The sequence below is a fragment of the Somniosus microcephalus genome, unplaced genomic scaffold (genome assembly GCF_052327205.1).
Source record: "Somniosus microcephalus isolate GS21.2 unplaced genomic scaffold, FLI_Smic_1.0 unresolved_chr1, whole genome shotgun sequence".
In the NCBI taxonomy this organism is placed as follows: domain Eukaryota; kingdom Metazoa; phylum Chordata; class Chondrichthyes; order Squaliformes; family Somniosidae; genus Somniosus; species Somniosus microcephalus.
Window position 1 is genome coordinate 131,084,717 of NW_028225179.1, and position 24,362 is coordinate 131,109,078.

A 24,362-nucleotide genomic window follows, 5' to 3' on the forward strand; every position below is an offset into this window, starting at 1 on the left:
GTGTGTGTGTTTACACAGTGCTGGGTAACGTGTGTGTGTGTTTACACAGTGCTGGTTAATGTGTGTGTGTGTTTACACAGTGCTGGGTAACTGTGTGTGTGTGTGTGTGTTTACACAGTGCTGGGTAACGTGTGTGTGTGTGTGTGTTTACACAGTGCTGGGTAACGTGTGTGTGTGTTTACACAGTGCTGGGTAACGTGTGTGTGTTTACACAGTGCTGGGTAACGTGTGTGTGTGTTTACACAGTGCTGGGTAATGTGTGTGTGTGTTTACACAGTGCTGGGTAACGTGTGTGTTTACACAGTGCTGGGTAACGTGTGTGTGTGTTTACACAGTGCTGGGCAACGTGTGTGTGTGTGTTTACACAGTGCTGGGTAATGTGTGTGTATGTGTTTACATAGTGCAGGGTAAAGCGTGTGTGTGTGTTTACACAGTGCTGGGTAACGTGTGTGTGTTTACACAGTGCTGGGTAACGTGTGTGTGTGTTTACACAGTGCTGGTTAACGTGTGTGTTTACACAGTGCTGGTTAACGTGTGTGTTTACACAGTGCTGGTTAATGTGTGTGTGTTTACACAGTGCTGGTTAATGTGTGTGTTTACACAGTGCTGGGTAACGTGTGTGTGTTTGTTTACACAGTGCTGGTTAATGTGTGTGTTTACACAGTGCTGGTTAATGTGTGTGTTTACACAGTGCTGGTTAACGTGTGTGTTTACACAGTGCTGGTTAATGTGTGTGTGTTTACACAGTGCTGGTTAATGTGTGTGTGTTTACACAGTGCTGGGTAACGTGTGTGTGTTTGTTTACACAGTGCTGGTTAATGTGTGTGTTTACACAGTGCTGGTTAATGTGTGTGTGTTTACACAGTGCTGGGTAACGTGTGTGTGTGTGTGTGTGTGTGTGTGTGTGTGTGTGTTTACACAGTGCTGGGTAACGTGTGTGTGTGTGTGTGTGTGTGTGTGTGTGTGTGTGTGTGTGTGTGTGTGTGTGGTTGCACAGTGCTGGGTAATGTGTGTGTTTATACAGTGCTGGGTAACGTGTGTTTGTGTATTTGCAGTGTTGTGATCATTGATGAAGCCCACGAGCGCACCCTTCACACTGACATCCTCTTCGGGCTGATTAAAGACATCTCCCGCTTCCGCCCTGACCTCAAAGTCCTGATTGCGAGCGCCACGCTGGACACCGAGAAGTTCTCCACTTTCTTCGACAACGCTCCAATCTTTCGGATCCCCGGGCGGCGGTTCCCCGTCGACATTTACTACACTAAGGTACAGGGGAGAGGAGGGGAGTGTGGGGACACTTCGGAAAGGGTAGAGGCTTAGTGCATTGCTCCCTGCTCCAGGGTCTTCCGTACGGACTCAGACAGCTCGCACTGACGGGTGCGGGAGGATCTAACACTTCAAGCTGCCTCCCTCTGTTGTGCACAGTTCAAACTGGACCACTGAGTGCAGTGCTGAGCTGTTGTCAGCAGCTAACCGTGCCATGTCCTAATGAGCAGGCTGGCACTAGCTGGGCAAGAAGGAGGAAGGTGGCCATTGTTCTGCGCTGGTAAAGCGCATGGTTTTAGCTTGTTAAACCCCGGGAGGAACCCAGCACACACTTGTAGGGGGCTTTTCAAGTCTTGGCTCAAGCTATCTGGTGCCTAAATTCTCTGGGCTTAGACGAGGATGTCAAGGCCTTGGAGAGGGTGCGGAGGAGATTTACCAGAATGGTACCAAGGATGAGGGACTTCAGTTACGTGGAGAGACTGGCGAAGCTGGGGCTGTTCTCCTTCGAGCAGAGAAGGTTAAGAGGAGATTTAATAGAGGTGTTCAAAATCATGAAGGGTTTTCATCAGGCGAAACTGTTTCCACTGGCAGGCGGGTCGGTAACCAGAGGACACAGATTTAAAGTAATTGGCATTACAGCCAGAGGGGAGATGAGAATTTTTTTTTACACAGCGAGTTGTGATCTGGAATTCGTAAGCAGATTCAATAGTGGCATTCAAGAGGGAATTGAAAAGATGCAGGGCGAGGGGGAAAGAGCGGGAGAGGGGGGGTGGGACTAATTGGATCGCTCTTTCAAAGAGCCGACATAGGCACGATGGGCTGAATGGCCTCCTTCTGTGCAGTACGACTCTGTAAGTAGGGTCATTGCTCTGGGGAAAAGAGTGTGGCCCTCCATATTGGGCAGAACCTGTGGCGATTCCTCAGTACAGGAAACTTTGGTTTATCCGGCGGTTAACTGTCCAGAATGCTCGATCCACCGGCAAAATTCAGGAGTCGGTTCAGTAAGTTTTTTTTCTTTTCGTTGCTTTTTTTTCACCCGTCAGGCTCTGCAAGGTCTAGCTAAAGCTGTTGCTTAGCTACAGAGACGCTTGCAAGCAACGGCCGACTGTTTAGAAGCTGTTGCTAAGCAACAGGGTTTGTTGCTAGATACGGAGCTCAAAAGCTCCGTATGTTTTAACATTAGCGCTGGTTTGTCCGGCAGTTTTGATGGGACGGCAACAGCTCGGTCCCGTCGGTGCTGGATAGCACAAAGTTTCCTGTAATTTGGTTTTCAGACTCTTAATTGCTAGGGATTAAGAACTACGGACTGGAAGGTTCCCAGGGTTGGTCCTTGGACTGGGTCGCTGCCTGCTTTCAGCTGGAGCAGCAGTTAGCTTGCAACAGTTGGCCTCAACCGCACAGCGCTGAGGAGGGCAAAATCAGCCGGGTCTGCCTCTCCCACACCAGTGACCCCTGGAGGAAAGCGTGTGTACAGACAGCAGGTGAGAACCTGACTGCAGTGGACTCCCTACGATTGAATATCTTGCTGATACGCATTGCCCAGAAAAGAATTGACAGGAAAAAATCTGAATTGCCCGAGTAGATGTTTGCTGACTGACCGGCCCTGTTGTTCTTCCATTAGGCCCCTGAAGCGGACTATCTGGAAGCCTGTGTGGTTTCCGTCCTACAGATTCACGTCACTCAAGCTCCTGGCGACATTCTGGTCTTCCTCACTGGTCAGGTAAGGAGGTCACAGGTCAGCAATTTACCCAGCAAACCCACAGGCTGACGGGATTAGTTCTCACTGGTACCCAGCGTTAGTTGTGATGAATCGGACCTGGTGCTCATTGACACCCAGTGTTCAGTTTGTGTGAATAAGAACATAAGAATTAGGAGCAGGAGTCGGCCATTCGGCCCCTCGAGCCTGCTCCGCCATTCAATAAGATCATGGCTGATCTTCCACCTCAACCCCACTTTCACACCCAATCCCCTTGATTTCCCCCAGAGTCCAAAAGTCTATCGATCTCCGCTTTGAATATACTCAACGATTCAGCATCCACAAGCCGTTTGGGGTAGAGAATTCCAAAGATTCACAACCCTAATCCCGGTGTTTAGTTGTGTTAAGTCCGACTTGGTGCCCGTTGACACCCAGCATTGTTGATCCCAGTGTTTGTTTGTGCTGACGGCTGTGTTTCCTTTGCAGGAGGAGATTGAGACCACTTGCGAGATGTTACAGGAGCGATGCCGTCGACTGGGCTCCAAGATCGCCGAGCTGCTGGTTCTACCCATTTATGCCAATCTTCCCTCGGACATGCAGGCAAAAATCTTTGAGCCGACCCCGCCAGGTGCCAGGAAGGTGAGGAGCCGCATACGTTCAATAAGGCCTTTAAAATTTAGACATTTTGAAGGAAACTTCCTTTTGCCGATGTATTGAATGACAGGAACTCACCATAATGTGACTATGTCACTGGTGGCTGCATGGGACATGATCACTCGGTAAATATCCTGATGGCTGCTTTGGGACGTGACTGTATAAATAACAAAAATTCCGGGTACTGTTTACATAGAATTTCGTAGATATTAAAACATGGGCCTTCATAGCAAGAGGATTCGAGTACAGGAGCAAGGATGTCTTGCTGCAGTTGTACAGGGCCTTGGCGAGAGCACACCTTGAGTATTGTGTGCAGTTTTGGTCACCTTATCTGAGGAAGGATGTTCTTGCCATGGAAGGAGTTCAGCAAAGATTCACCAGGCTGATACCTGGATGGCAGGAATGACGTATGAGGAGAGATTGGGTCGATTAGGCTTATATTCGCTGGAGTTTAGAAGAATGAGAGGGGATCTCATTGAAACTTATAAAATTCTAACAGGACTGGACAGACTAGATGCAGGAAGGATGTTCCCGATAGCCGGGGAGTCTAGAACTAGGGGTCACAGTCTAAGGATAAGGGGTAAGCCATTTAGGACAGAGATGAGGAGGAATTTCTTCACCCAGAGAGTGGTGAACCTGTGGAATTCTCTACCACAGAAGGCAGTAGAGGCCAATTCATTAAATATATTCAAGAAGGAGTTAGATATATTTCTTATGGCTAAAGGGATCAAGGGATATGGGGAGAAGGCAGGGACCGGGTACTGAATTTGGATGATCAGCCATGATCTCATTAAATGGCGGAGCAGGCTCGAGGGGCCGAATGGCCTACTCCTGCTCCTATCTTCTATGTTTCTATGGGAACGACGAGTTCGGCCCGACCAGTCCATGTTGTTGTTTGCCTTCCGCACGAGTGGTAATCCGTGTGCCCGCCCTTTTCCCATGTCCCTTTATTCCTTTCTCCTTCAACCACCTATCTGACCTATTGACATGGTGCTTGGTAGTAGTGCATTCCAACCGCCTCACAACCCTTTGTGTAAAAAAAAGTTTCTCCTGTTCTCTGTCCTAAATCTCTTGCATTTAATCTTCTATCTATGTCACCCAGTTCTAGACCCCCGCAATCAATTACTTTCACTTGTCCTTTCCCAAGGCTTCCCCACTGTACCACACCTCCCTAAACTTTCCACTCCTCCTAGATCCACTCCGCCATGATCCAGTTGAACGGCAGAATATGCTCGAGGGGCTGAATGGCCTGCTCCTGATCCTATAGTCCACCGCCTCTTAAAACCCAGGTTTGGCGTAATTTAACAGCCGCTTCACAATTTACCTTGTCCTCCCTCCTCGCCGCAACCATTGCAGTGTCCGGCACTATGCCCCTTGTCCCTTCCCCCAGGATTCTCAGCATCATCCAACAACACTCAAGAAGCTCAACACCATCCAGGAAAAAGCAGCCTGCTTGATCGGCAATCCATCCACCACCTTAAACATTCACTCCCTCCACCACCGGCGCACCATGGCTGCCGTGTGTACCATCTACAAGATGCACTGCAGCAACTCGCCAAGGCTTCTTCGGCAGCACCTCCCAAACCCGCGACCTCTACCACCAAGAAGGACAAGGGCTGTAGGCGCATGGGAGCACCACCACCTCCAAGTTCCCCTTCAAGTCGCACACACCATCCTGACTTGGAAGTATATCGCCGATCCTTCATGGTCGCTGGGTCAAAATCCTGGAACTCCCTCCCTAACAGCACTGTGGGAGCACCTTCGTTTGTCCTGCTTAGACTTGGGGGACCTGGACAGTCTGCTTGTGTGCAATGTTCACGAGCTCTCCTCATGAGAGCGAGGAAGAGCGTACACAAGAGCAAGTTAAGTGGTACGCACAGGGTGCCTGTGACTCCCGAGGCTTGACTGAGGCTGCCTTCAGGGCCATTCTGCCTCTGCCCCTCGACATGGCACGGTCACATTGTTCTATTAACGCAAACTTTTTTTTGCCCTCCCCCGTTTCCTCTCAGGTCGTCATAGCCACCAACATTGCGGAGACCTCCCTAACGATCGACGGGATCATCTACGTGATCGACCCTGGGTTCTGCAAGCAGAAGAGTTATAACGCACGCACGGGGATGGAGTCTCTGATCGTCACGCCCTGCTCCAAAGTAAGTACCCAGACAGCCCCTTCAACTGGCAGAGCGCCCTGGGTTAGAGATACTAGGGGGTGGGGAAAAGCATGCTGGAAATCAGAAAAACACATTAAAAGAAAGACTTGCATTTATATAGCACCTTTCATAACCTCAGGACAATGAAGTACTTAGAAACATAGAAAAAAAGGAGCAGGAGTCGGCCATTCGGCCCTTCAAGCCTGCTCCGCCATTCAATATGATCATGGCTGATCCTCTATCTCAATACCATATTCCCGCTCTCCTCATATCCCTTGACGCCTTTTGCCTCTAGAAATCTATCTATCCCCTTCTTAAATACTTTTTGAAGTGTAGCCACTGTTGTAATGTAGGAAACGCAGCAACCTAATTTGCACACAGCAAGGTCCCACAAACAGCAATGTGAAAATGACCAGATAATCTGTTTTCGTGTTGTTGGTTGAGGGATAAATATTGGCCCAGGACACCGGGGAGAATTCCCCAGCTCCTCTTCGAAATAGTGCCGTGGGATCTTTCACCTCCACCTCAGAGGGTAGATGGGGCCTCAGTTTAAAGTCTCATCTGAAAAACGGCACCTCTGACATTACTGCACTGGAGTGTCAGCCTGGATTATGTTCTCCAAATATTTATCCCTCAATCAACATCACTAAAAGCATTATCTGGTCATTATCACATTGCTGTTCGTTGGAGCTTGCTGTGCGCAAATTAGCTGTTGTTTGCTGCGTTATAACAGTGACTACACTTCAAAAGTACTTCATTGGCTGTAAAGCACTTTGGGACGTCCTGAGGTGGTGAAAGGCGCTAAATAAATGTAAGTCTTTAATGTGCTCAAGGCTCTGGAGCGGGACTTGAACTCACAACCTTCTGACTCTGAGGGGAGAGTGCTGCCCACTGAGCCACAGCTGACACCAAAAGACATTAAGTCTGTTAGAAGCAAGACAAGTTGATGTTTAGGGAGCAAAAGTAAACCGTGAGGGACCAAAGCCTCGTGAGGTATTGCGGGAATGAGCATCAAGCAGTGATTACTGTAAGGGAGCTGGCCTGGAGTGTTAGCGTTTATACATGGGGCATTGGGTCAGTATCCAAAGCAGCTGTCGCGGTTTCCAGCTCTAATGGCTGGGACTTTCCGCTTCAGCGATCCTAGTGCACATAGAAACATAGAACATAGAAGATAGGAGCAGGAGTCGGCCATTCGGCCCCTCGAGCCTGCTCCGCCATTCAATGAGATCATGGCAGATCATCCAAATTCAGTACCCGGTCCTGTCCCTGCCTTCTCCCCATATCCCTTGATCCCTTTAGCCTTAAGAAATATATCTAAATCCTTCTTGAATATATTTAATGAATTGGTCTCAACTGCCTTCTGTGGTAGAGAATTCCACAGGTTCCCCACTCTCTGGGTGAAGAAATTCCTCCCCATCTCTGTCCTAAATGGCTTACCCCGTATCCTTAGACTGTGACCCCTGGTTCTGGACTCCCTCGCCATCGAGAACATCCTTCCTGCATCTAGTCTGTCCAGTCCTGTTAGAATTTTATAAGTTTCAATGAGATCCCCTCTCATTCTTCTAAACTCCAGCGAGTATAAGCCCAATCGACCCAATCTCTCCTCATACGTCATTCCTGCCATCCCAGGTATCAGCCTGGTGAATCTTCGCTGCACTCCCTCCATGGCAAGAACATCCTTCCTCAGATAAGGCGACCAAAACTGCACACAATGCTCAAGGTGTGGTCTCACCAAGGTCCTGTACAACTGCACATCGTATTTACAGCGCAGAAACAGGCCATTCAGCCCATCAGGTTTATGTCTGTGTTTCTGCTCCACATGCGCCTCCTCCCCCACCCCTACTTCATCTCACCTGACCTGCCTATCCTTCTATTCCTTTCTCCCTCATGTGTTTATCTAGCTTCCCCTTAAAGGCATCTATGTTATTCGCCTCAACCACTCCTTGTGGTAACGAGTTCCACTTTCTCAACACTCTCTGGGCAAAGAAGTTTCTCCTGAATTCCTTATTGGATTTATTGGTGACTGTCATATTCATGGCCCTTAGTTTTGGACTCCCCCACAAGTGGAAACATCTTCTCTACGTCTATCCCACCAAAACCCTTCAGAATTTTAAAGAGCTCTATCAGGTCACCCCTCAGTTTTCTCTTTTCTAGAGAAAAGAGCCCCGGCTGTTTCAGCCTTTCTTGATTGTTAATACCTCTCGGTTCAAGCATCATTCTTGTAAATCTTTTTTGCTCCTTCTCCAATGCCTCTGTATCCTTTTTGTAATACGGAGACCAGAGTACGTCATTCTTTGGTATCGGTGGCACGTCTGAGCGTTCCGCAGCCCCTGATTTTTTTTTTTTTTCCCCCGTCCGTTGGAACTAACTTACGGGGGAATCACAGACCGTGCCGCGAGCGTAAATCCCGGCCCCGAGGCCGGCCGTGACGACGAGCCGTTGGTGCCCTCGTGCCTTTTGAGCGCTTGCCTTCTTGTATCTCCAGGCCTCGGCCAACCAGCGAGCCGGCAGGGCGGGCCGCGTGGCGGCGGGGAAGTGCTTCCGACTCTACACCGCCTGGGCCTTCAAGCACGAGATGGAGGAAACATCTGTCCCAGAGATACAGCGGACGAACCTGGGCAACGTGGTGCTGCTGCTGAAGAGCTTGGGTAAAGAAAGAAAGAAACTTGCATTTCTATCGCGCCTCTCACGTCCTCAGGACGTCCCTTTTTTCTGAAGTGCAGTCACTGTTGTAATGTAGGAAACGTGGCAGCCTAATTTGAGCACAGCAAGATCCCACAACCAGCAATGCCTAATCTGTTTTTAGTGTTGTTGGTTGAGGGATAAATATTGGCCTAGGTCACCGGGGAGAAATCTCCTGTTCCTCTTGGAAATCGTGCCATGGGATCTTTTACGTCCACCTGAGAGAACGGACGCGGGCCTCAGTTTAACGTCTCATCCGACAGACGGCACCTCCGACAGTGCAGCGCTCCCTCGGCACTGCACTGGGAGCGTCAGCCTAGATTTTTGTACTCAAGTCCCTGGAGTGGGGACTTGAACCCACGACCTCCTGGCTCAGAGGTGAGCATGCGACCCACTGAGCCACGGCTGACACCTTGTGGAAGGAAGAGGGCGTTGGGAGGGGTCGGGTGGAGAGGACCCCGTAACAACCCCTGTGAGAGAGTGACGGGGGTGTTTTAACTTGTCTGGTTCAGCCTGGTTAAGTTTTGGGTTTTCACACTCGATATTTACCTCAGGTTCAGCGTCGGAGACCAATCCTGTAAGTGAGCCGGCACTCACTCCCCACGAGTGTGTCTTTATTGGCCCTATATCCAGGTAAATGGAGTGAGCCCAGGGGTCGAACAGAGAGCTTTGACTGACTGGGTATGTGACCTGCTGCTGTGTGATTTCATTGACACAGTGGATCCGGCTCTGGTCTTGTCCAGCAGTCGATCCGCCTCTTCCTGCTTTGACTCCAGTTACATCGGGCAGACACGGCTGTGTTTTTCCAGCACTGTTCATTTACTGCCCACCTCACCGCGCCAGGAATGGGGAGCGCGTTTAACGCCCGCACTCTTCTCCTTTCAGGAATCAACGACCTGATCCACTTTGATTTCATGGACCCTCCTCCTCACGAGACCCTCGTGCTGGCCTTGGAGCAACTGTATGCCCTGGGAGCTCTCAACCACCTCGGAGAGCTCACCAAGGTAAGGCACGCGATTGCAGAGTTTAGTGGGACCTCTTCCAAACCTGCTCTTCTGAATCTCCCGATCTTCCCTCTTTCTCCCTACCCAAGCTGCAAATACCCCTTCCCATGTTTTCTTCCCCCTCACTGCATTGAAATTGAGACTTAATTGCACCATTTTCTACTCCGAACTCGCTCTTTCCCAAGAGCTTTTAACCTCCTTCAGTCTTGTCTTCCTCCTACAATCTGCAGGCTTTTAAAACTCAGCTCGGTGTCACCTCTCCGCGACTGTTCACAGAATCACAGAATCCCCACAGTGCAGATAGAGGCCATTTCAGCCCATCGAGCCTGCACCGACACATATCCCACCCTATCCCCGTAACCCCACGTATTTAATCCCCTAACACGAAGGGTCAATTTATCATAGCCAAATCAACCTAACCCGCACATCTGACTGTTGTGCGGGTTTATTTTATCTGCATCGTTGCATGTTTTATAGACCTCCGTGAGATCGCCTTGTCTTTTCCCCCGGGTTTTCTCAACGTGCAAAATGCCGTGGTTTCCAGCAGCATTCCTCATCCCTGCTTTGTCCGCTGCCCCCACCCCTGCTCTCATTCCCGATCCCGGGCAGTGTTCTCGTGTGTCCTGCTCCCTAATGTCGCCCTTCTTTCCGTGTCGTTCCAGCTTGGCCGCAGGATGGCAGAGCTCCCTGTGGACCCCATGCTGTCTAAAATGATCCTGGCCGCGGAGAGGTGAGTACTGATCGGTGCTGGTAACTCACGCAACTGAGCAACCAACTGCGCCCAGCGCCCCTAATGTTTGTCTCTGCTACCCTCCTGGGAGATTGCTCAACCCAATTCCTCTTGATACCTATTTTAATTTTACCTTTAATCAATCAAAATTTCTCTGGTTCTTTTCTCTTCATTGACCAGCAGTAATCCGGGTTTACTTTACCTTATATTCGCTGGAGTTTAGAAGAATGAGAGGGGATCTCATCGAAACTTATAAAATTCTAACAGGACTAGACAGACTAGATGCAGGAAGGATGTTCCCGATGGCGGCGGAGTCCAGAACCAGGGGTCACAGTCTAAAGATAAGGGGTAAGCCATTTAGGACTGAGATGAGGAGGAATTCCTTCACCCAGAGAGTGGTGAACCTGTGGAATTCTCTACCACAGAAGGCAGTTGAGGCCAATTCATTAAATATATTCAAGAAGGAGTTGGATATATTTCTTAAGGCTAAAGGGATCAGGGGATATGGGGAGAAAGCAAGGACAGGGTACTGAATTTGGATGATCAGCCATGATCGCATTGAATGGCGGAGCAGGCTCGAGGGGCTGAATGGCCTACTCCTGCTCCTATCTTCTCTGTTTACCTGTATCGTTTAATATTTTTTTACACGAGATCGCCTCCGTCGCCACCTTATCTCTAATCTTCATAGCTTATCCCTTTTCCGCTTGCCATCAAGCTCGCTGCTCTCTGTTGTCAGCCGTGGCTCAGTGGGTAGCGCTCTCGCCTCTCGAGTCAGAAGGCGATGACCAGAACGGGGAACGACACTCCCATGTGTGGTCTGACCAGTGCATTGTGGAGCCCCAGTATAACTTCTGAAGACTTGTAATCTTGCTGTTCTGGTTACTTGTTTCCAGCAATTCTGTCTGCTCTTCTGTTATTGATTGTTTCACCGCGTTGTTCTGTCGTGGAAAGTGATGTGTTGACCATCGCTCCCGGTTCCCTTTCTCATCCTTTCAATTGCCCCATTTAGCCATTTTGGGCACTGCTTGTGTACTTTTATGTTTCTACGTAGATATTTAACGTGCTGGTTTTAGAAGAATTCGAATTTACAGCACAGAAACAGGCCATTCGGACCAACTGGCCTATGCCGCTGTTTATGCTCCTTTTAATTTTTTCCCCCCTCTAACTGAAATTATTCCAGTTAGCTTCTCTTAATTCATCCCTCATTCCATTGAAGTTTGCATTTTTACAATTGCACATTTTTATCCTGGTCCTGGCTGGTGCAGATTGCCAGATAATCTTAAAAGTAATCCAAATTACAGTCACTAATCCGCCCCCCCCCCCCCCCTCAGAGGCTCCACTACTTGTGGTATTCTAGATGCTATCCCGATCGCTCGTCAGAACCGAGAACCGAGTCCCGATGTCCCGACAAGTCCGCAACGCATTAGGTCACAGTAATCCTGGAGCACCTACACTGGTTCTGATTCTGCCGCAGCACTTTCGTTGGGCCACTCCCTAGTTTATACTGCGTTGGTTGAAGTCACGTATTATGAGAACGGTGCTGGCTGTACGTGCCTTTCTTGTATGCTGCTCACCTGTTTCCTGACTGAGGTTCGGTGAGCAGATTCCCCTGTTGACCCTGTTCACCTGCTTCTTGAACTGAAGCCAGGATTTTTTTTTAATTCATTCACTGGATGTGGGCGTCGCTGGCAAGGCCAGCATTTATTGCCCATCCCTAATTGCACTTGAGACGGCGGCGGTGAGCCGCCTTCTTGAACCGCTGCAGTTCGTGTGGTGAAGGTACTCCCATAGTGCTGTTAGGTAGGGAGTTCCAGGATTTTGACCTAGCGACGGTGAAGGATCGGCGATATACTAAGTCAGGGTGGTGTGTGATTTGGAGGGGAATTTGGAGGTGGTGGTGTTCCCATGCACCTGCTGCCCTTGTCCTGCTAGGTTTGGGAGGTGCTGTCGAAGAAGCCTCGGCGAATTGCTGCAGTGCATCTTTGTAGATGGTACACACTGCAGCCATGATGGGCCGGTGGAGGATTAATTTTGTACCTTCTCCCGGACTATCAGTTCATCTGTCTTCGTTCACTGACTGTTCTCAGTGTATAAAGCTACCATTCCCATTACGAGCATTTGTAATTGACGGGCAGGAATAGACCAGCTGGCCCATCAAGCCTGCCCCACACACGATGATGGAGCATCATGACTAGACACGCCTTCCCTTCACACTATGTGACCCCCTCGGAGAGGCGAAAAAAAGCCAGGGCCAATAAGGGGAAATAGTACTCCTGAAAATTCCTCTCCGACTCCCCTCAGGCGATGGAAACCAGTCCACGAGATCACATGGACCAAGTGTACTCTGTAACGCCACTTTATAAAGTCATTGTCCTGACCTGTTCTTTCTACCCCACTTCCAACCCTAGTCTGTGCTGCGTTACCTGATCTTGGCTGTGACATCAGGTACAGGTGCTAGAATTACCCTCGGGGTTAGGGAAGGGGAAATGATCAACCAGGACACCCGCTCCTGATGGTTAACCGGTCGCACCATTGCTAGAAGGTGTGGTTATTGCGGGGAGTGGTGGGGTGAATAGGATCTTGAACGGCTGCAGTGCCCCCACTGGCCCCCTGAATTGCTCAGTGCCACGTGGGGTGGGGAGCTGTCTGTTGCTGCCGACTCCCACGCACTCATTGGCGCTCCGCTGTCCCCACAGGTACCAGTGCTCAGAGGAGATCCTGACCATCGCGGCCATGCTGTCGGTCAACAACGCCATTTTCTACCGGCCCAAAGACAAGGTGGTGCATGCGGACAACGCCCGCATGAACTTCTTCCTACCTGGAGGGGACCACCTGGTGCTGCTGAATGTCTACACTCAGGTGAGGGGAACACCAGGTGCTGAATGTCTGCACTCAGGAGAGGGAAACACAAGGTGCTCAACCTCCGCACTCGACTGTCGGAGCTGTGTAAATCTCCCTGTATTCAGGCGCTGTGTAAATCTCTGTGTTCAGGGACTGTGTAAATCTCCCTGTATTCAGGGACTGTGTAAATCTCCCTGTGTTCAGGGGCTGTGTAAATCTCCCTGTGTTCAGGGGCTGTGTAAATCTCTCTGTATTCAGGGGCTGTGTAAATCTCTCTGTATTCAGGGGCTGTGTAAATCTCTCTGTATTCAGGGGCTGTGTAAATCTCTCTATTCAGGGGCTGTGTAAATCTCTCTATTCAGGGGCTGTGTAAATCTCTGTATTCAGGGGCTGTGTAAATCTATTCAGGGGCTGTGTAAATCTCCCTGTGTTCAGGGGCTGTGTAAATCTCTCTGTATTCAGGGGCTGTGTAAATCTCTTTGTATTCAGAGGCTGTGTAAATCTCTCTGTATTCAGAGGCTGTGTAAATCTCTCTGTATTCAGAGGCTGTGTAAATCTCTCTGTAATCAGGGGCTGTGTAAATCTCTCTGTAATCAGGGGCTGTGTAAATCTCCCTGTGTTCAGGGGCTGTGTAAATCTCTCTATTCAGGGGCTGTGTAAATCTCTCTGTATTCAGGGGCTGTGTAAATCTCCCTGTGTTCAGGGGCTGTGTAAATCTCCCTGTGTTCAGGGGTTGTGTAAATCTCTCTGTATTCAGGGGCTGTGTAAATCTCCCTGTGTTCAGGGGCTGTGTAAATCTCACTACATTCAGGGGCTCTGTAAATCTCTCTGTATTCAGAGGCTGTGTAAATCTCTCTGTATTCAGGGGCTGTGTAAATCTCTCTATTCAGGGGCTGTGTAAATCTCCCTGTGTTCAGGGGCTGTGTAAATCTATTCAGGGGCTGTGTAAATCTCTCTATTCAGGGGCTGTGTAAATCTCTCTGTATTCAGGGGTTGTGTAAATCTCTCTGTATTCAGGGGCTGTGTAAATCTCTCTGTATTCAGGGGCTGTGTAAATCTCCCTGTGTTCAGGGGCTGTGTAAATCTCCCTGTGTTCAGGGGCTGTGTAAATCTCACTGCATTCAGGGGCTCTGTAAATCTCCCTGTGTTCAGGGGCTGTGTAAATCTCTCTGTATATCTCCCTGTGTTCAGGGGCTGTGTAAATCTCTCTATTCAGGGGCTGTGTAAATCTCTCTATTCAGGGGCTGTGTAAATCTCTCTGCATTCAGGGGCTGTGTAAATCTCTGTATTCAGGGGCTGCGTAAATCTCTCTATTCAGGGGCTGTGTAAATCTCTCTGTATTCAGGGGCTGTGTAAATCTCTATTCAGGGGCTGCGTAAATCTCTCTGTATTCAGGGGCTGTGTAAATCTCTCTTCAGGGGCTGTGTAAATCTCTGTATTCAGGGGCTGTGTAAATCTCTGTATTCAGGGGCTGTGTAAATCTCTGTATTCAGGGACTGTAAATCTCTCTATTCAGGGGCTGTGTAAATCTCTCTCTATTCAGGGGCTGTGTAAATCTCTGTATTCAGGGGCTGTGTAAATCTCTATTCAGGGGCTGTGTAAATCTCTGTATTCAGGGGCTGTGTAAATCTCTCTATTCAGGGGCTGTGGAAATCTCTCTATTCAGGGGCTGTGTAAATCTCTCTATTCAGGGGCTGTGTAAATCTCTATTCAGGGGCTGTGTAAATCTCTCTCTATTCAGGGGCTGTGTAAATCTCTCTTGATTCAGAGGCTGTGTAAATCTCTGTATTCAGGGGCTGTGTAAATCTCTCTATTCAGGGGCTGTGTAAATCTCTCTCTATTCAGGGGCTGTGTAAATCTCTCTATTCAGGGGCTGTGTAAATCTCTCTCTATTCAGGGGCTGTGTAAATCTCTCTATTCAGGGGCTGTGTAAATCTCTCTATTCAGGGGCCGTGTAAATCTCTCTGTATTCAGGGGCTGTGTAAATCGCCCTGTGTTCAGGGGCTGTGTAAATCTCTCTGTAATCAGGGGCTGTGTAAATCTCTCTATTCAGGGGCTGTGTAAATCTCTCTCTATTCAGGGGCTGTGTAAATCTCTCTCTATTCAGGGGCTGTGTAAATCTCTCTGTATTCAGGGGCTGTGTAAATCTCTATTCAGGGGCTGTGTAAATCTCTCTTCGGGGACTGTGGAAATCTCTCTGTATTCAGGGGCTGTGTAAATCTCTCTGTATTCAGGGGCTGTGTAAATCTCCCTGTGTTCAGGGGCTATGTAAATCTCTCTGTAATCAGGGGCTGTGTAAATCTCTCTATTCAGGGGCTGTGTAAATCTCTCTATTCAGGGGCGGTGTAAATCCCTCTCTCTTCAGGGGCTGTGTAAATCTCTCTATTCAGGGGCTGTGTAAATCTCTCTATTCAGGGGCTGTGTAAATCCCTCTCTATTCAGGGGCTGTGTAAATCTCTCTATTCAGGGGCTGTGTAAATCTCTCTGTATTCAGGGGCTGTGTAAATCTCTCTATTCAGGGGCTGTGTAAATCTCTCTATTCAGGGGCTGTGTAAATCTCTATTCAGGGGCTGTGTAAATCTCTCTATTCAGGGGCTGTGTAAATCTCTATTCAGGGGCTGTGTAAATCTCTATTCAGGGGCGGTGTAAATCCCTCTCTCTTCAGGGGCTGTGTATTTCTGACCTTCCTATTTTGTTCCGCAGTGGGTGGAGTGCAACTACTCGACGCAGTGGTGTTATGAGAATTTCATTCAGTTTCGCTCCATGCGGAGGGCCAGAGATGTGCGCGAGCAGATGGAGGGTCTGATGGAGAGGATTGAGGTGGAGATGAAATCCTCCGCCGGCGACAACATTCTGATCCGCAAGGTGAGCGGGCGAGAGTGGCGATTGTAATCACCGACACACTGGGTGTAAACAGCGGGGGGTGGGCACCGGCACACTGCTCCCATTAACTGGGCGAGAGTGGCGATTAGAATCACCGACACACTGGGTGTAAACAGCTGGTGCGGCACCGGCACACTGCTCCCATTAACTGGGCGAGAGTGGTGATTAGAATCACCGACACACTGGGTGTAAACAGCTGGGGGGCACCGGCACGCTGCTCCCATTAACTGGGCGAGAGAGGCGATTAGAATCACCGACACACTGGGTGTAAACAGCCGGGGGGGCACCGGCACGCTGCTCCCATTAACTGGGCGAGAGAGGCGATTAGAATCACCGACACACTGGGTGTAAACAGCTGGGGGGGCACCAGCACGCTGCTCCCATTATCTGGGCGAGAGAGGCGATTAGAATCACCGACACACTGGGTGTAAACAGCGGGGGGGGGGGGGGGCACCGGCACGCTGCTCCCATTAACTGGGCGAGAGAGGCGATTAGAATCACCGACACACTGGGTGTAAACAGCGGGGGGGGGGGGGGGGCACCGGCACGCTGCTCCCATTAACTGGGCGAGAGAGGCGATTAGAATCACCGACACACTGGGTGTAAACAGCTGGGGGGGCACCAGCACGCTGCTCCCATTAACTGGGCGAGGGTGGCGATTAGAATCACCGACACACTGGGTGTAAACAGCTGGGGGGGCACCGGCACGCTGCTCCCATTAACTGGGCGAGGGTGGCGATTAGAATCACCGACACACTGGGTGTAAACAGCTGGGGGGCACCGGCGCACTGTTCCCATTAACTGGGCGAGAGAGGCGATTAGAATCACCGACACACTGGGTGTAAACAGCTGGGGGGCACCAGCACGCTGCTCCCATTATCTGGGCGAGGGTGGCGATTAGAATCACCGACACACTGGGTGTAAACAGCTGGGGGGGCACCGGCACGCTGCTCCCATTATCTGGGCGAGGGTGGCGATTAGAATCACCGACACACTGGGTGTAAACAGCTGGGGGGCACCAGCACGCTGCTCCCATTATCTGGGCGAGGGTGGCGATTAGAATCACCGACACACTGGGTGTAAACAGCTGGGGGGCACCGGCACGCTGCTCCCATTAACTGGGCGAGAGTGGCGATTGGAATCACCGACACACTGGGTGTAAACAGCGGGGGGGGGGCACGGCACACTGCTCCCATTAACTGGGCGAGAGTGGCGATTAGAATCACCGACGCACTGGGTGTAAACAGCTGGGGGGCACCGGCACACTGCTCCCATTAACTGGGCGAGAGTGGCGATTAGAATCACCGACGCACTGGGTGTAAACAGCTGGGGGGGCACCGGCACGCTGCTCCCATTAACCGGGCGAGAGTGGCGATTAGAATCACCGACGCACTGGGTGTAAACAGCTGGGGGGGCACCGGCACGCTGCTCCCATTAACTGGGCGAGAGTGGCGATTAGAATCACCGACGCACTGGGTGTAAACAGCTGGTGGGGCACCGGCACACTGCTCCCATTAACCGGGCGGGAGTGAGACATAGGAACAGGAGGAGGCCATTCAGCCCGTCGAGCCTATTCTGCAATTCAATTAGATCATGGCTGATCTGTATCTTAACTCCATCAACCCGTCTCAGTTCCATAACCCTTAATACCCGTGCCTAACAATAATCTTATGTTATGTTCTCAGTTTTAACATTTTCCATTGAACCCCCTCCCCCCCCCCCCCCCCCCCCCCCAGCCTCAGCAGCTTTTTTGAGGAGCGAGTTCCCGATTTCCACTACCCTTTGTGTGCAGAAGTGCTTCCTGACATCACGCTGAACGACCTAGCTCTAATTTTAAGGTTATGCCCCCTTTGTTCTGAACTCCCCCCACCAGAGGAAATAGTTTCTCTCTTCTCTACCTTATCAATGCCTTTAATCACGTTGATTAGAGAATTAGGAATTTCACCTGTTATTGGAGGGAGGAGTTGGTCCCATTATTGGAGGGAGGGGGAGAGCTCATCCCGTTATTCGGGGGAGGGAGAAGCTGGACCTGTTACGCCGAAAACACAATGTCAGTTTCCACATGCACACTGACAACACCCAGCTCTACCTCACCACCACTTCTCTCGACCCCTCCACGGTCTCTAAATTGTCTGACAACCCGTACTGGATGAGCAGAAATTTTCTCCAATTAAATATTGGGAAGACCAAATCTATTGTCTTCACTCCCAGCACAAACTCCGTTCCCTAACCACCGACTCCATCCCTTGCATCTGTGATGTTGAACCAGACTGTTCGCAACCTTGGTGTCATATTTGACCCTGAAATGAGCTTCCGACCACATAGCCGTGGCATAACTAAGACCGCCTATTTCCATCTCCGGAACTTCGCCCCACCTCCGCTCATCTGCTGCTAAAACCCTCATCCATGCCTTTGTTACCTCTAGACTTGGCTATTCCAACGCACTCCTGGCTGGCCTCCCACATTCCACCCTACGTAAACTTGAGGTCATCCAAAATTCAGCTCCCCGTGTCCTAACTCGCACCAAGTCCCGTTCACCCATCACCCCTGTGCTCGCTGACCTACATTGGCTCCTAGTTAAGCAACGCCTCGATTTTAAAATACTCATCCTTGTTTTCAAATCCCTCTGTGGCCTTGCCCCTCCCTATCTCTGTAATCTCCTTAGCCCCACAATCCCCCCCGAGATATCATAGAAACATAGAGATAGAAACATAGAGATAGGAACAGGAGTAGGCCATTCGGCCCTTCGAGCCTGCTCCGCCATTCAATGAGATCATGGCTGATCTTCGTCTGAGATCATAGCTGATCTTACCAGTTCAGTACCCCGTCCCCGCCTTTTCTCCGTAACCCTTAATCCCCTTAGCCTTCAGAAATATATCCAATTCTCTCTTGAAAATATTTATTGAATTAGCCTTCACAGCCCTCTGTGGCAGGGAATTCCACAGGCTCACCACTCTTTGAGTGAAGAAATTCTTCCTCATCTCTGTTTTAAATGATTTGCCCGCTATTTTTAGACTGTGGCCCCTGGTTCTGTGCTCCCCTGCCATTGGAAACATTCTCTCTGAATTCAGCCTGTCCAGGCCTGCCATAATTTTATATGTTTCGATGAGATCCCCTCTCAATCTTCTAAACTCCAGTGAGTACAAGCCCAAACTATTCAATCTCTCCTCGTAGGTCATTCCCGCCATTCCAGGTATCAGCCTGGTGAATCGCCGCTGCACTCTTTCCATGGCAAGAACATCCTTCCGCAGATGGGGTGACCAAAACTGTACACAATACTCCAGATGCGGTCTCACCAGCACCTTGTACAGCTGTAGTAAGGTATCCCTATTCCTATACTCGAACCCCCTTGATATGAAGGCCAACATACCATTTGCCTTCTTAATCGCCTGTTGCACCTGCATGCTCTCCTTCAGTGACTGGTGCACAAGAACACCCAGGTCCCTCTGCACTTCCCCATCTCCCAATCTATTGCCATTTAGATAATAATCCACCCTCCTGTTTTTACCCCCAAAGTGGATAACCTCGCATTTATCCACATTATAGTGCATCTGCCACGTATCCGCCCATTCCCCCAACCTGTCCAAATCGCACTGTAGCCTCCTGACATCCTCATCAGAGCCCACCCCTCCTCCTAGTTTAGTGTCGTCAGCGAATTTGGAAATATTGCATCCAATTCCCTGATCCAGATCATTTATATATATATTGTGAACAGCTGGGGTCCCAGGACAGATCCTTGCGGCACCCCGCTGGTCACTGCCTGCCACTCCGAAAACGAGCCGTTTATTCCAACTCTCTGTTTTCTATCCGCCAGCCAGTTCTCTATCCACGTTAATACTTTGCCCCCAATCCCATGAGCCTTAATTTTGCATGATAATCTTTTGTGTGGAACCTTATCGAAGGCTTTCTGGAAGTCAAGGTACACCACATCCACTGGCTCTCCCCCATCTATTTTACCAGTTACTTCCTCAAAAAATTCCAGCAGATTAGTCAAACACGATTTACCCTTTGTAAATCCATGTTGACTCTGTCCGATCCTTTCCCCATTTGTCAAGTGCTCCGCTATTTTATCCTTAATAATGGACTCTAGCATTTTGCCCACAACCGATGTAAGGCTTACTGGTCTATAATTCCCTGCTTTCTCTCTACCCCCCTTTTTAAATATTGGGGTAACATTAGCTACCCTCCAATCCACGGGTACTGTTCCCGAGTCAATGGAGTTCCGGAAGATGATCCTTAGAGCATCTGCTATCTCCAGGGCCACCTCCTTAAGTACCCTAGGATGTAGTTTATCAGGCCCCGGGGATTTGTCGGCCTTCAGTCCCCTCAACTTACCCAACACCATATCCCTAGAGATACTAATTTCTGTCAGCTCCTCCCTCTCATTAGTCCCTATGTTTGCCGATATTCCTGGGAGGTTATTTGTGTCCTCCTTTGTGAATACAGAACCAAAGTATGAGTTTAATTGGTCTGCCATTTCCTTATTCTCCATTATATATTCTCCCGAATCGGACTGCAAGGGACCGACTTGGGATTTTACCAGTCTTTTCCTCCTGATATACCGATAAAAGCTTTTGCAGTCTGTCTTTATGTTTGCTGCAAGTTTACTTTCGTATTCTATTTTCCCCTTCCTGATTAATCCCTTTGTCCTCTTTTGCTGTATCCTGTACTGCCCCCAATCTTCCGGTCTGGTGCTTTTTTTTGCCAGTTGATATGCCCTTTTTTTTGATTTTATGCTGTCCCTAATTTCCCTCGTTATCCACGGTTGAGTCACCTTTTTAGGTTTATTTTTATGCCAAACCGGTATAAACATGTTCTGGAATTCTTCCATTCTATCTTTGAATGCTTGCCATTGTCTATCCACTGTCAATCCCCCCAGAAACACCACCCAATCAATCTTACCCAATTCCCGTCTCATACCCTCGTAATTCCCTTTATTTAAGTTCTGGACCTTAGTCTCTGATTCAATTTCCTCACTCTCCATCTCGACTGAGAGCTCGATCATATTATGATCGCTCTGACCCAAGGGGCCTCGTACAAGAAGATTGCTGATAAGTCCCTTCTCATTGCACAATACCCAGTCTAAAATGGCCTGATCTCGAGTCGGCTCCTCGACATATTGGTCCAGATAACCGTCCCGAAAACATTCCAGGAATTCCTCCTCCTCAGAATTTTTACTAATTTGGGTAGTCCAATCAATATGTAAATTAAAGTCACCCATGATGACAGCTGTGCTCTTATCGCACGCTTCTCTAATTTCCCTTTTTATGCCTTCCCTCACCTCCATATTACTATTTGGAGGCCTATATATCACACCCACTAACGTTTTCCTCCCCTTGCTATTTCTCATTTCTACCCATACAGATTCCGTTTCATCCGAGTTAATATCCTTCCTTTCCATTGCATTAATCCCCTCCTTTACCAGCAATGCTACCCCACCTCCCCTACCTTTTTGCCGATCCTTCCTAAATATTGTATATCCCTGGATGTTAAGTTCCCAGCCTTGCCCACCCTGCAGCCACGTTTCTGTAATCCCAATCAAATCATACTTGTTTACCTCTATTTCCACAACTAATTCATCCACCTTGTTCCTAATGCTTCTAGCATTAAGATACAAAGCCTTCAGGCTTGCTTTTTTCACACTCTCATTATGAATTAGTTTGGCCCTTTGTGTTTCTCTCCTTTGCTTATTGCTTCTCACCTTTCTACCATCTATTTCTAACTTCATATGACTTCCCTCTTTTCCACTACCTAGGTTCCCATCCCCCTGCCAAATTAGTTTAAATCCTCCCGAACCGCGCTACTCTAAGTCTAACCTTTTGAGCATCCCTGATTATAATCGCTCAACCATTGGCGGCCGTGCCTTCAGCTGCCTGGGCCCTAAGCTCTGGAATTCCCTGCCTCAACCTCTGCCTCTCTTTCTTTCTTTAATTCAATCCTTAAAATCTACCTCTTTGACATCTGCCCTAATTTCTCCTTCTGTGGCTCGGTGTCAACACTTTGTCTTACGACACTCTGCACCTTGGGATGTTTTACTACGTTAAAGGCGCTATATAAATACAAGTTGTTGTTGGTGGGGGGGTGGGAACTGGAGCTGGTCCTGTTATTGGAGGGAGTGGAGGGGGGAGCTAGACTCGTTATTGGAGGGCGGGGAGGGGGAGCTGGATTCGGGAGGGGAGGGGGGAGCTGGTCCTATTATTGGAGGGAGGGGAGGGGTGAGCTGGTCCAGTTATTGGAGGGAGGGGAGGGGGCAGCTGGTCCCGTTATTGGAGGGAGGGGAGGGGGAGCTGGTCCTGTTATTGGAGGGAGGGGAGGGGGGAGCTGGTCCCGTTATTGGAGGGAGGGGAGGGGGAGCTGGTCCTGTTACTGGAGGGAGGCGAGGGGGAGCTGGTCCAGTTATTGGAGGGAGGGGAGGGGGAAGCTGGATTCGGGAGCGGAGGGGGGAGCTGGTCCAGTTATTGGAGGGAGGGGAGCTGGTCGAGGGAGGGGAGGGGGAGCTGGTCCCAGGAATGGAAGGAGGGGAGGAGGGAGCTGGTCGAGGGAGGGGAGGGATGGGGGAGCTGGTCCCGGGAGTGGAGGGAGGGGAGGGGGGAGCTGGTCCTGTTATTGGAGGGAGGGGAGGGGGAGCTGGTCCCGGCAATGGAGGGAGGGGAGGGGGGAGCTGGTCCCGGCAATGGAGGGAGGGGAGGGGGGAGCTGGTCCCGTTATTGGAGGGAGGGGAGGGGGAGCTGGTCCTGTTATTGGAGGGAGGGGAGGGGGGAGCTGGTCCTGTTATTGGAGGGAGGGGAGGGGGGAGCTGGTCCTGTTATTGGAGGGAGGGGAGGGGGGAGCTGGTCTCGTTATTGGAGGGAGGGGAGGGGGGAGCTGGTCCCGGGAATGGAGAGAGGGGAGGGGGAGCTGGTCCTGTTATTGGAGGGAGGGGAGGGGGGAGCTGGTCGAGGGAGGGGAGGAGGGAGCTGGTCCTGGCAATGGAGGGAGGGGAGGGGGGAGCTGGTCCTGTTATTGGAGGGAGGGGAGGGGGGAGCTGGTCTCGTTATTGGAGGGAGGGGAGGGGGGAGCTGGTCCCGTTATTGGAGGGAGGGGAGGGGGAGCTGGTCTCGTTATTGGAGGGAGGGGAGGGGGGAGCTGGTCCCGTTATTGAAGGGAGGGGAAGGGGAGCTGGTCTCGTTATTGGAGGGAGGGGAGGGGGGAACTGGTCCCGGGAATGGAGGGAGGGGAGGGGGGAGCTGGTCGAGGGAGGGGAGGGGGGAGCTGGTCTCATTATTGGAGGGAGGAGACGGGGGAGCTGGTCTCGTTATTGGAGGGCGGGGAGGGGGGAGCTGCTCTCTGGAGGGGAGTGGGGAGCTGGTCTCGTTATTGGAGGGAGGGGGGAGCTGGTCCCCGCAATGGAGGGAGGGGAGGGGGGAGCTGGTTCTGTTATTGGAGGGAGGGGAGGGAGAAGCTGGTCCCATTATTGGAGGGGGGAGCTGGTCCAGTTATTGGAGGGAGGGGAGGGGGAGCTGGCCCCATTATTGGAGGGAGGGGAGCGGGAGCTGGCCCCATTATTGGAGGGAGGGGAGGGGGGAGCTGGTCCCATTATTGGAGGGAGGGGAGGGGGGAGCTGGTCCCATTATTGGAGGGAGGGGTGGGGGAGTTGGCCCCATTATTAGAGGGAGGGGAGGGGGGAGCTGGTCCCATTATTGGAGGGAGGGGAGGGGGGAACTGGTCCCATTATTGGAGGGAGGGGAGGGGGGAGCTGGTCCCATTATTGGAGGGAGGGGAGGAGGGAACTGGTCCCATTATTGGAGGGAGGGGAGGTGGAGCTGTTCCTGTTATTGGAGGGAGGGGAGGGGGGAGCTGGTCGAGGGAGGGGAGGGGGAGCTGGTCCGGGCAATGGAGGGAGGGGATGGGGGAGCTGGTCCTGTTATTGGAGGGAGGGGAGGGGGAGCTGGTCCCGGGAATGGAGGGAGGAGACGGGGGAGCTGGTCTCGTTATTGGAGGGAGGGGGGAGCTGGTCCCCGCAATGGAGGGAGGGGAGGGGGGAGCTGGTTCTGTTATTGGAGGGAGGGGAGGGAGAAGCTGGTCCCATTATTGGAGGGGGGAGCTGGTCCAGTTATTGGAGGGAGGGGAGGGGGAGCTGGCCCCATTATTGGAGGGAGGGGAGCGGGAGCTGGCCCCATTATTGGAGGGAGGGGAGGGGGGAGCTGGTCCCGTTATTGGAGGGAGGGGAGGGGGAGCTGGTCTCGTTATTGGAGGGAGGGGAGGGGGGAGCTGGTCCCGTTATTGAAGGGAGGGGAAGGGGAGCTGGTCTCGTTATTGGAGGGAGGGGAGGGGGGAACTGGTCCCGGGAATGGAGGGAGGGGAGGGGGGAGCTGGTCGAGGGAGGGGAGGGGGGAGCTGGTCTCATTATTGGAGGGAGGAGACGGGGGAGCTGGTCTCGTTATTGGAGGGCGGGGAGGGGGGAGCTGCTCTCTGGA

General features: G+C 50.9%; 1 protein-coding gene across 2 annotated transcripts in view; it reads left to right on the forward strand.

Annotated features, from left to right (window-relative positions):
• The window catches only part of dhx16 (DEAH (Asp-Glu-Ala-His) box polypeptide 16), a 66,350-nt gene that overhangs the window by 34,691 nt on the left and 7,297 nt on the right, over positions 1-24,362 (forward strand). For both annotated transcript variants that reach the window (XM_085974855.1, XM_085974856.1), the window contains exons 11-19: positions 1,056-1,266; positions 2,888-2,986; positions 3,449-3,601; positions 5,626-5,766; positions 8,252-8,414; positions 9,334-9,452; positions 10,115-10,182; positions 12,879-13,041; positions 15,727-15,888. In XM_085974855.1, the coding sequence (XP_085830981.1) occupies positions 1,056-1,266; positions 2,888-2,986; positions 3,449-3,601; positions 5,626-5,766; positions 8,252-8,414; positions 9,334-9,452; positions 10,115-10,182; positions 12,879-13,041; positions 15,727-15,888 (1,279 nt within the window). The remainder of the gene's footprint in view (positions 1-1,055; positions 1,267-2,887; positions 2,987-3,448; positions 3,602-5,625; positions 5,767-8,251; positions 8,415-9,333; positions 9,453-10,114; positions 10,183-12,878; positions 13,042-15,726; positions 15,889-24,362) is intronic.